The sequence below is a fragment of the Protomyctophum parallelum genome (assembly GCF_964188405.1).
Source record: "Protomyctophum parallelum genome assembly, chromosome: 2".
Lineage (NCBI taxonomy): Eukaryota > Metazoa > Chordata > Actinopteri > Myctophiformes > Myctophidae > Protomyctophum > Protomyctophum parallelum.
This window is the reverse complement of record NC_139699.1, coordinates 24,225,691-24,238,862: the sequence shown is the minus strand read 5'-3', so window position 1 is coordinate 24,238,862 and position 13,172 is coordinate 24,225,691. Positions and strand designations below refer to the sequence as shown.

The following is a 13,172-nucleotide window of genomic DNA, read 5'->3' as shown; positions in this document are numbered from 1 at the left end:
GTCTTTGCAATGGGTGCCAAGACGTAAAGACGTAATTAAAAAAAAATATACATATATATATTAAAACGTCCTCTCTTTTTTTATAATGGGAGAATTGGCACTCAGAGCCTAAACTGGTGACCACCAGGTGGAGCTGAACATTTTGACACGAATGTGTACTTTTACTCAACTTGTGAATTTTGAATCCCAGACTTCTACATTACAGTATTGATACTTTTAATGAAGTGATAAAATGTTTTAACTTTTTCCACCACAGTGTTTAAAACACTTTCCCTGCCATTCACGAGTTACACGAGTTAATTGATTGTAGAACAGTTTCCCACCCAATAACGAGTTACACGAGTTACGTTTTCATTGTTTTAAGACTTACAGAGTTTCCATCGGACAGTGAGGGATAGGTGACGCGTTCTAATAATAATAGGGAAACAGCTAGGCGAACCAAAGTGCAGCACATTCAACGGCGTGACAGGTGGGGCGTGGCAACACACACTTGGTATTTTTCGGACAGGAAATGGGCACCCATTGTTCATTAGAATGAACAATGGGTGCGTTCGGATATGCACACCGGGAGCGCACTCACATATATTAGTTTGCATTGCACAGTGAACTCAGCGCGCTATATTAGAAAGCACCCATATTGTCAGTGGGTGTGTTGCAGGTGCATTCAATCATGACCAATCAAATGGTCACTATTCATTACCTTTTTAAGAGGAATGTGCTGCGCTCAGCACAGCGGTAAGTTTAATATCGTCGTGGAAGAAAACCCTCAGAAACATAATTTATCCCAAGAGAAAACTGATATGGTGCAGAGTCATCAAAAAAGCTAATCTATGGCGCCTCAAGCAGACTGCCAAGATGTAAAATCATCTTGGAAGAAAATAACAGATGCAGTTAATATGTCTGCCACTGGTCCTATGAGAAGTGTTTCTCAGTATAAAGTCCAGTTTAAGAGCCCGACCTAACGCGGCCCACTTTGGGTCCACACGGCATGCACAAAGACGTACATAGTAGACCCTGAGCAGACAGTCTTTTTTCATGTTTGTGTGACCAGTCAATGCAAAATGTTGTCTTAAAAAATAAAAATGTGCCTGACATTGCAAATCGTGGTACTGACTGATGGCAAACTCTTGTCGGTTTGATTATGCTTTGTGCATTGTGTATCTATTCAAATATCTGTATGTGTTTGACCATCTGTCTGTATATGGTACTTAGCACAGCAATATACAGTATGTCACATGTGTCACACTCACCCATTCACTACACTGACAGCAGAGGCAGCCATGCAAGCACCCAATTTGCTAGCCAGGTGCAGTTGAAAGGTTCAATGTATTGCTCAATGACATGATGCCAGGAGGAGCAGGGACCGAGCGGGACAGACAACCACTCTACCTCCCGAGCCACGCATGCCCATTTCTCTATAGTCGGAATATTAGATATATTATACAAGTAAGACGCGCAAACGCGGGAAGCGAACGCAGCTCGTGTGTGTGTGGTTGTGTGTGTGTGTGTGTGTGTGTGTGTGTGTGTGTGTGTGTGTGTGTGTGCTACAGCTGCGCCCTGTGTGTGTGTGTGTGCTACAGCTGCGCCCTCTGGTGGCGGGCGGGTGGTGTCACAGCGGGACAGACACACACACACATACACAGACATGAGCAGCAGGGTCTCATAGTAAGTGGCTCACTGCGTTCGCAACAACAGGTAGTTTCAAGGAAGCAATCTGATTGGTTGAAACATCCATCTACCATGCTTAAACGAGCATGACGGCACACCTAATTAAAACATAAAAATCAGCTGTGCTGACGAAGTCTCGCAGAGCAAAGCCGGCTGAGTGGCTAGGCTAGCAGTTTGCATAGGGCATTTGCGGTCGTAGCGGCTAAACCCAGCATTAAAAATGTCTATTGAATATCTTAGTTACAATGAAATTGAGTTGTTTTGTTAAGGGTAACTGGATTATTGGCACTTCAGTGACGCTTGCGGAAGTTGGCTAAAGCCTCGTTCCTGTCCGCATAATTGGCGTGCCAAAAATCACGATAAAGCACACCGCTATACACTTATGTACTGTATGTGTGAGTGAGTGACAGAGGAGAGAGAGAACCTTCACACTTGAGCAAGACGCATACGTCGCATACCCTCAACGTCCCTGAGTGTCCTGAGCGTGCCAGCCAGCCGGCAGTGTGATTTACTAACACAATTACGCATATCCTATACTTCTGTAAATAACACAGCCTTGACTGTAGGCAGAACAGCAATTATGAGTGCAGACAGGACAGGTCTATTCACATTGAAGCGTGTGTGTGTGTGTGTGTGTGTGCGTGCGTGTGTGTGCGTGCGTGTGCGCGCGCACGCGTGCGCGCATGCACGTCTGGTATTAATGCTTTATGGACAGGCTTATGATGCATTATAGTACCACTCACACACGGCTGTTTGGACTGTTGTACAGTCACACACATGGATGCACACACACACACACACACACACACACACGCACACGCATGCACACACACACACACACACACACACAGATTTTCGACGATCAGAGCCCAACCTGTACATCTGTCCAGCGTGCTCAAACATCACTAAAACTAAAGTAATTGGCTGTTAGAGAGATTGATGTCTCATAATTGAAAAGTCCTGAGTTCAGTTCAGTAGTCTCCACGGCCAACATGTCCTTGAGGACGACACTGGACGTCCTAATGTACTGTACTGCTTACAGTGCTGGAAAAACTGCAATGTAGAAATACTCTGTGCAAGCAAAAGTCTGGAGTTCAAATTGTACTTAAATACAAAAGTATTGGCATCAAAATGTAGTACAAAAAGTAAAGTAAAGTACAAATTCCTCAAAATTGTACTTAATTAAGTAAATGCACACAGTTGCGTGCAATCCAATCACTTTTGACCGGCGTAAGGAGGGAGACCGTAAACAGAGTTTACTGTAGTTAAAAAAGAAAATCTGGCATAAACAAAACAGGACTCACCTGCCTGGGGGGGGAGTGAATATAGATGAGTGTATCTGTCATAGTATTATATCTGTGTGCTATGATGAAGGTCAGCACTAGCTCATGTATTCCATAGTACAATAATGAATTACCTGTCTGTCTGTCTGACTGACTGACTCCTGTAGAGGGCAATGATGAGAACGTATGAACAATGGAGGAGAACACAAGCGCGCGCACACACACACACACACACACACACACACACACACACACACACACACACACACACACACACACACACACACACACACACACACACACACACACACACACACACACACACACACACACACACACACACACACACACACACACACACACACACACACACACACACACACACACACACACACACACACACACACACGATGACAGAGAGATTCATGCAAACAAACAAACCCACAGACACACGCACACACACACACTTGCGCAACCATGCAAATCAGCGAGCACATGTAAATCTTTGAGTGGTATTCAAATGAGCTCTGGTGTCTTTTTTTTTTCACTTAATTTTTAGCTCTGGTGTCTTTTTAACAACAGGTCAAAGACATCTCAGACAGACATCTCAGTCAGACAGACAGACAGACAGACAGACAGACAGACAGACAGACAGACAGACAGACAGACACTATATATGCATTCTCAGTGATATCGATGACATTACATGTAATATCCTAGTCATGCTCTTATCCAGATGGACTTATGGAACACTAGTATTGCTGTGCATCATGTGATCAAATCAACTGTACAAAGACAAGGAGGGTCGTACTGTACAGTACATGCTTTTATCACTTTAGCATATTTTTTGTAGATATTTTGAAGATTTGGATAATTACGCTTAATAATTGTTAATTACTAATGTTCAAAATAATTTTATAGGCCTACATTAAGAGTATTTTCGACTTATGGTACTTTAAGTACATTTTGATACCAATACTTTTGTACTGTTACTCAAGTACATTTGGAATTCCAGCCTTTTCTTGAAGAGCTAGAACAGGGGTATTCAACTGGCGGACCGCGGTCCGCGACCGGACCGCGGACCACCTCTTTGCGGACCACCCAAAAAAAAAAAGAAAAAAAGTTTCTTTTTTTTTTAAAGTTAATAATATAAATAACATCAGATGGTATACATTTCTCATGTGAAATTGCTGCAAAGGCCCCCAAAATGTCCCCCAAGGGCCCCCAAAATTCTGGCGCGTGCTACGCGCGCACAGTGTGGCCTGCCAGGGCGTATAACTCCCGGCCTGATTTGGAGTTCCACTCCGGGCCTGCACTCTGCACCCCATTATTAGTTGGGTGGAAGGGGATCTGATTTGTATAAGCTTGGCTTGACCATACTAAACGGGCATAGAGCCCCGCTCTCCGATGGACGCCGCGCATGGGACCGGACCTCTGTCTTATTCAAAAAAATATTTGTGGACCTTCATCATTTCTAGTTGAGGACCCCTGAGCTAGAATATATCTACATTGCAGTATTGATACTTGTTGATACAAAATGTGAGTACTTTTTCCATCACTGACTGAAAGTCACTCTGGGTAAGAGCATGAATTTAGACTATTATTGATTCATCTTTGCAAGAAGTACTTAACTCTGTTTGTCTGCATGGGGGAAAACATGGTGTCTACAAGGCAACAATCAAGGAGGCACGGGGAAGCAGTCAGTAAAATGAGTTAGTAAAATGTCTTCTGGTTTGTTGTGTTAGTTAGTAACTTCGTACCAGTGTTGATTTCGTCGACTAATACTATGACAAAAGTTGTTCGTCGACTACCTTTTTTCACTGACGAAAACTAAATGGAAACTAATTGAAAACTAAGCTAGGCTGAAAAAACTGAGACTAAATAAATTGACAATTTTGTCAAGAAATAAAAACTAGACTAAAATGTTAGGAAGTGACTAATGGACAAGAGATCTAGTAAGTCATTTTACACTTGGTTGCATGCTGAAAATAGCAGATCTACAAGCTCACAGCGCGTCGCAGCGCTATTTTCAGCAAGTCATTTAATTACGACGGCATTAAGGCCCACCAAAATCGCCAAAATCAACGTAGATTTAGTCGACTAAAATCTTATGAAATGTAGTCGACTAAAACTAGACTAACAAACACTAAGACATTCCAGGTGACTAAATAAATGTGACTAAAACTAAAGGAAAACTATTCTGACACTGACACTAAAAAACTAAAATCTAAATTTGCTGTAAAAATCAACACTGTCTAGAAGGCAACGACAAGGCACGGGAAAGCAGCCAGTAAAATGAGTTAGTAAAATGCCTTCTAGTTTAGTTGTGTTAGTACCTTCTCCTGTGAAAGGTTGACTTTCCCTCTCCGGGACTCCGAAGGGTGCTGAGTAGGCAAGACAGGATGAGATGAGGTGATGAACTCAAAGATTAGTGTGACTGTATGTGTACTGCATGTACACATACAGTACAGTACAGGAAGTGATGAAACTGTGCAGTTCAGAGTGAAGGTCTGCAAGCGCTGATCAAAATACTACTTCTTCATTTCAAATGTATTGTTGAGGCACACATGTTGTGTGCCTGCAGTGCACGCGTGTGTGTTCTGTTTTATATTAGTATTTATTATTGTGGTTTTGTGTTGCTTGTTTTGTATGTGGACCACAATGGAAACAAGCTACATCTTTTTGGTCATTAATTCACTTTAGAGAGTGATACTGTGCTTTTAATTGTTGCCAATAAAGTATTATATTACATCATATGCCGTTTGCTGTATACTGTGTGTGTGTGTGTGTGTGTGTGTGTGTGTGTGTGTGTGTTTGTGTGTGTGTGTGTTTGTGTGTGTGTGTGTGTGTGTGCGTGTGCGTGTGCGTGTGCGTGCACGTACAGTATGCTTCTCTCCAGCACTAGACAGGCCAGGCCACTTGAAATATGAAGCAAACTTTATGTCCTGAATAAACCCATAACACAATGATGCTGACCATGCACAACCAACAGCTTCTGACTGTAAAACTGAGGCATTAAATCATTTTTTTTATAATCCAAAAAAACACCATCATAGTGCTACGTCACACTACTCCCGTTGGTCAAATGTTTATAGAACCTCCAATTAATCCACATTATGCTTATTTTAAACACATAGTTATAATACTGTAGCATAGCATAGAGGTGTACACTGTGAGTCAGCTGGAATTCAGGCCCAGACTGCATGGGTGCAGGACAGTTACGGGACATGCTCTTAACACATTGCTGTCATTGACGTAAAATTATGTCATCTCAAATCCAATGCTTGACCGCCACTGACGTAATTCAGTGATTGCACGAGAGGGCTCTCTTCGCCAACCTATGCCTTCCAGAGATCCAGCCCATTCGATTCAACCAAGCCCCCGAGAACCAAGAGGCAGAACTGAAGTGCAATGGACATGTAGGTGTTGAGTTAGTTCATTCAGCCATTCCAGTTGAACCGGTGCACTCGCATCGCGCACGTCTATATCAATACACCAATTTGTACCTTCTACTCTGCCATAGGTTTCTACAAAAGTACAACACAGCACAAGGGAAGATTACGTAAATCTGTACTGGTAGCTAACTGAAACACAAGTTGTGAATCTGTACTAATAAACAAATGTATCATGCTTTTGTTTGCTCGAAGGGACCGCCCTGGACCCTAAACTCACCTCCTTTGGTTCATGTCTGTGTCTCCTCCTCCTCCCGCTGTAGCGTTCTTGCCGGGGCCCCAGCTGTGTCGTCGCAGAGGGGACGAGGAGCGCAGGCCGGAGCGCAGCAGGAGAGCTGATCGTCGGGTAGGCAGTGGCACCACCTCCGTCACCCTGTCTTTGGCTTCCTCTTCTGTTTCTCCTGCACCTGCAGTCAAATACACTAGTGTAAACCAAATGAAGCTGTTTTAAAGGGGAATACCACTCATTTTCAACATTGAATTATGTCATAAATATAACAGTTGTTGTGTGCAAATAATAAAAAAGGTCAGGTCATCCAAACGCGTCACCTATCCCACTCTGTAACCCCCTTTAAGATGACAAATGCCATAAAAGCAATGTCACCCGAACTTTCGCAGATTTTTACCTCCAGCTTCGCCACCAAAGGCATTAAACCCGGTTGAAGTGCTCTCCTCTGTGGTCCAGGTGCCCTGGGCCTGGGTCTGTCCCTCCAGACAGCTGTCGGGGCTGGAGCTGGGAGGACCTACGCTGGCTGTGTCGTCTGTCGAGGAGCACGACACCGACACCTCACTGGTACTGTCTCCACACGTCACCACGTCATCACACTGGAGGGGTGGAAACACACAGCCAACACTTAGATGTCAATCATTGATTGATTGATTGATTGATTTAATGATCAGATGTACTGTACATACTGGACATTCACACTTCAGGAGTTTCCATACATACAGTATGACGCCAGTGGTCTCTATGAATCCCATAAAATCCCATGTGACCTGCAGAATCTTTCCAAATCCTAAGTATTATGCATATATGTATCTATTCATTCACTCTTACGTATAGTAACCTTGGTTGAGGTTCTGAGGAATATAATTGAAGCTGTGATTTCTTAGCTCTTTTAGTCCAGCGGTTTGCGAGATTATCTCTCCGAGATAGATACACACAAACACACACAGACTGACCCCCTTATAGACAGCTGGAGTCCTGGGGAGCCACGGCGTGAAAATACACTGCTGGCTGGCTGCCAGTGGTATTGCAGTTGTTCGTACTCCAAATAGACAAACAGACAGACAGACATACACACGCGGCCAGTCATTGGAGCGGCCAGGGCGGGCGGCACCGCTCAAAAAAAAACACTAGATCAAAAACAAGACCAAATTGTAATAAAGTAAAAATTTGTGACAAAGGTGAGCTGATATTGTCACCGTTCTTCAAGCTCTCTCTAATGTGTGTGCTCGGCTACACCTGACTGCTGTTGGAGGTCAATAAACAGGACACAGGTATGGTCAGGCTAATGGGGTCACCCGGACCATTAGCCCTCCTCCACAGAGGTCAATGATAAGGTCATGACACGTGGGGTTGTACACACTAAAATACTCAGTGTCAATTTATCCATTTGTCACTCAGACAGAGAGAGCACACATGTAACCAAATGGACACATGCATGTACACTCTCACAGTCACAGTGTGGTGTGTGTGGGTGAGGATTTGCACACACAGTGGTGGAGAAATTACTCAAATGTTTTACTTAAGTAAAAGTGTCCATACTGCAATGTAGATGTATTCAAAATGTACTTGAGTAAAAGTACTAAAGTACCAGCATCAAAATGTACTTAAAGTACTAAAAGTTAAAGTACTCAAATTGCAGAATGTCCCATTTCACAAGTTCAAAATGTGTAAATATCTTTTGAAAATAGCCGATCTACACATGTGTGAACTTGTAGATCTGTTATTTTCAAATGGTCGAAATGTACAGGTATATAGGGCTGATGTGGTTAATGCATGTTTTCTAATCTAAATCTAAAGTAACTAGTAATTAAAGTTTTCAAATAATTGCAGTGGAGTAAAAGTACAATATTTGGGATCCGAGATGTAGTGGAGTAGAAGCAAAAGCATTGGAAAACTCAATTGCAAGTGCAAATACCACAAAAATGTACACTTAACCCATTTTGGGCGGGAACCCCTTTTGGTGTTTTAAACATTATGTTAAAATTTAGCTATTGAAAAATAGCAGATGTACAAGCTCATAGCGCACCACTGAGTGGCGCGCTACAAGCTTGTAGGTCTGCTATTTTTTTAAATCGTTATAATGTAGCGCAAATCATTGAATATATATTTCAGAGCGAACATTTTTAACTAAAATATTTGCTTCTGGGGCGTCCCTGGAACTACATATTTTGAGATGGGGGTCCGTGGCCCAATAGAGATCATTCTGGGGGTCCTTGACATGAAAAAGGTTGAGCACCACTGACATAGGTTTTTCAGAAAAATGTTAGGATTTAGAAGCCTTTTTTTTATCGACAAAAATAAGCACAGTACTTAAATGCACTGTGCTTTCCACCACTGGGTGTGAGGGTGTGTAATGGTGTGCACATAAAGCAAGGTGTCACATCGAAAGTGAGTGTGCGTGACCGACCGGTCAACGTACTCCTGTTTAAATAAATGTGGAAAAAAACACAAGTGCAGCGCCGAGGTGACTCAACAGGACACTGTGCCGCCTCGCCCGCCTGGCAGTCAGTGGAATGGGCTGTAATCAAGACCAAATGGCAGCGTTTAGAGATAATGGACCAGGGGCTGCTTTATGGGCACGCTGACATTCAAAACATGCCGATAAACCTCCACAACCTCATCAAAACCAACATCTCTCAGGAAAGAAAATGTCCCATGAGTTATTTTGTGCTCCGCCATTTCACATTCATCCCACAGTCATCAGGTATATCGATGGCCCACACTGTTAACCCATTTAGACCCGAGGACGCATCTGTGTCACCGTATAACCACTTTAACTGTTATTTTATACTTTAGCTGTTGAAAAATAGTAGATCTACAAGCTTGTAGTGTGTCACTTGGTGGCACGCTATGAGCTTGTAGATCTGCTAATCTTCAACATTTTTGAAAAATGCTGAAAATGTGGCACAAATCTCTGAATATATATGCAATCACAAAGAATGTTTTTAACTCCTATCTTTGCTTCTGGCGGGTCCCTGGAACAACATTTTCAGATGGGGGTCGGCGGACAATTACGGGCAAATTTTGGGGTCCTTGACATGAAATAGTTTGAGCACCACTGATATAAAAACATAGGTTTTTCAGAAAACTGAGGATTTAGAAGCCTTTTTGTAGAATCAGTTATCAGTTCCTAAATGGGTTAAATGCTGGGGTGGGTCTGCCTGACAATAATGTCCCCCCCACCCCCCCCTGATTAGACAGAAGGATATAATTGTCGTCGAGCTATGACACTTGCATATAATGTAGTTTAATCATTCATAATGTTAAGTAGAGGTAGTGAGTGCTCAGAGGTGGCAAGTAACTAAGTACCTTTACTCAAGTACTGTACTTGATACAAATTGGAAATATTGTTTTTTACTTTACATTACTTCTACTCCACTATATCTCAGAGGAGGATATTGTATATTGTTTTATTCCATTACAATTATTTGGAGACTTTAGTTACTTTATAGGTTTTGATTATTATAGCAAAACACACATCACTTCAGCCCTATATACAGTACATTTCAGCCATTTGAAAATACATCACAATGTGACACATTGTGAGCTTGTAAATCTGCTATTTTCAGAGAGATTGTTTGTGCATTTGAAAACTTGTGAAATGGGACATTCTGCATGAGTACTTTTACTTTTTCACTTTAAGTATATTTCGATACCAATACTTTTGTACTTCTACTCAAGACATTTTTGATACCAATACAGTATCAGTGTTGATACTTTTACTTAAGTAAAACATGTGAGTACTCCATCTTAGCCCGTAGCACTTTCCCTAGCCTCAACGACCTTACATGCATATGCAAAAGCACTCTATAGTGTATACGCATAGCTTCATTATACAGATATTCCACGGTTAGGTTCTTAGCTTACGTATGATTCATGACTAGTTTGATGCATTTGATGTATTATCATGTTTTTGTTCTTTCTTACTGTAAATCGCTCTGGATTAAGAGCGTCTGCCAAATGCCTAAATTGTAAATTGTACTTTTTTCCACCACTGTGAATGCTAGAGTTTCCCACACTGGCATGACTCCAGGTGGGGCCGCATTTTCCACTTATACTGTTCATTGTGCTGTGCTATGAGACTCGACCCCTCCCCTCTGACACATAAGGCACGATAAAACAAACCCACAGACTCTGGAACAAGGCTGGTGGGAAGCACATAACACGCTAACACAAAAACATATACACACACCTTGAACCACCCCAATGGTTATACTCTCTCACCCTCTCATGCACTTTCTGTTCTCTCTCTCTCACACACGCACGCACGCACGCACCCGCCCGCACCCACACACGCACACGCACTAGCACCCGCACAGACCTTAGGGCGGTCACTTTAGAGCCAATTAGTAGGTGTGAGTTTGAACAGGATCCATTGTGTGCGGGGCAGCTGCAGAGTGTGAGAGCAGTGCAGAGAGAGTGTAAACACAGAGCCGCTCCTGTTGAGATGCTGCACAGAGTGAGTGGCTTCAAAGATCTCCTTTATGCTATAGACGGGATTTATACAGACCGACTGGGAGAATGCGAAAGTGTATGAGTGTGCGTCTGTGCGTTCATGTGTGCGTGCGTGTGTGTGTGTGCGTGTGCGTTTGTGTGTATGTGTGGGTGATTTTCATGAGGGTGGTGTGCATGCGTGTGTGTGAGTGTGAATGTGAGGGTGCGTGTGTGCGCATGTGTTTATTTATTTAAAGCGGGCTATAAGATCATGTTTTCACATGTTTAGCACAATAAATACTGGCAGCTAACAGCATTGCACCGTGAGCTAAAGGGTACAGCTGTAACACAGACACAGACCGTGGTTTCGACTTGCACAAGCAGCTGTTGAGCGGACTGCTCACTGAAAGAGCTCGCTGGCTACTGAAATACCTGCAGGGTGCCAATGAATAAATAAATTCAAAACTCAAGAGTCACAAAAATACTGGTTTCCAGGAGTCATCGCCATGCTGGCTTGTGGTGGACATAGCATGGTTAAATTAAGGGCGATTGCTTAGTGGAATAGTCATTGCTTATGTGAATTCCTGCTAGATATGAAATGTTTTATAGTGTACCCAGTAATTAATAGAAAACTATAATAGTATTAGTACATACTGTCATCTGTTGACTCCCACCTGCTATTTCATTTATTTGTCTGTGGATGTGTGCTGTCTTTCTAAGACTGTCAGAGTGACTGGTATCTGGGGCGCATTGACAGTATAGCACCCTCCCTCAAGTCTGCATCCTTTCAAATATTGAAAGGATGTTTTGCTGCCTTTATAGCTTCACTAGTTAACGTTAGATAGACTGGAAACAACATTCACTCAAAGGCTACCGACAGACACTGTGCATAATTACTCAGCGCATGGGTTGGCGCTGTGAATCACTCGGGACACTTTAAATGTAAATGTGACAACTTTGACTATTTCATAAATTAGGCGCAATACAGGCTCTCTGCATCATGACACACACTTTGGTGATGATTGGCTCTTCAAGGTTCGATTACCTGCATGTCTCAAATCATAGTCTTTTGAATAGTTTTCATTTAGTTTTAGTCACATTTTAGTCACCTGGATTGTTTTAGCGTTAGTTTAGTTTTAGTCTAAATTCAGCATGCAACCAAGCGTAAAAAATGACTTATACTGGATCTCTTGTCCACTAGTCCCTTCCTAACATTTTAGTGTATACATGTCATCAAGCAGCACATTCACAGGAATAATTAAAATGGCTTTTAAGGGGGCTTTTCATATAAACAAATACCCCAAAATGGAAATGTTCCCATTGTTTTGGCATCTACCTTTCTGAAGACGTCGTCTCCGGGCTCTGCACTGAGTTGGCTCTCTGAGTCACTGCCCGAGTCTCTGTGGCCTGTTGACCCAGCGCTGCTGCTGAGACTACGACTGTGGGCTGTGGACCCAACACTGCTGCTCAGACTGTGGGCTGTGGACCCAACACTGCTGCTCAGACTGTGGGCTGTGGACCCAACACTGCTGCTCAGACTGAGACTGGGGAACACTGCAGACCGGGACGAACCTGTGGAACACACACACACACGCACACACGCACACGCACACACACACACACACACACACACACACACACACACACACACACACACACACACACTTAATTTAAATGTGCTATTCTAGTGAGCTTTTCTAATGAGATCAATCAGATGAACACGGGCTCAGGCAAGAACTTGGTTTACAAAAACCCACTGACAGACTTACAGTAATCACTTCCAAACTGGTGTCCCTATTTTGGACAATATGTACTGTATATGTTGGATAAATATATATAAAGCGCTTTGAGCACTTGGAAAAGCGCTATAAAAATGCAATTCATTATGCATTATAAGTGAAATAAAATACAACTGTTTAAATAGCGACGGGTTGTGAGCTTATAGATCGACACCATCATACCATGACGTGTAAAATAGAGCATTCATTAAAGGACCACTTCACCACTTTTCAACCTATCTTCATAATAGGTCCTCACAAATAATCATGAAAAAAAATGGCGCAATTTTTTTCTACTCAGTCTGTGTCTCATAGGAAGGCTGTGGCC

General features: G+C 42.7%; 1 protein-coding gene across 1 annotated transcript in view; it reads right to left on the bottom strand.

Moving 5' to 3' along the window:
* LOC310854835 (A-kinase anchor protein 13-like) overlaps nt 1-13,172 on the bottom strand; it is an 87,539-nt gene that overhangs the window by 55,924 nt on the left and 18,443 nt on the right. Inside the window, exons 3-5 of the mRNA XM_083759542.1 lie at nt 12,403-12,638; nt 7,030-7,228; nt 6,624-6,825 (exon numbers count right to left, since the gene is read on the bottom strand). Coding sequence (XP_083615668.1) covers nt 6,624-6,825; nt 7,030-7,228; nt 12,403-12,638 — 637 coding nt within the window. The remainder of the gene's footprint in view (nt 1-6,623; nt 6,826-7,029; nt 7,229-12,402; nt 12,639-13,172) is intronic.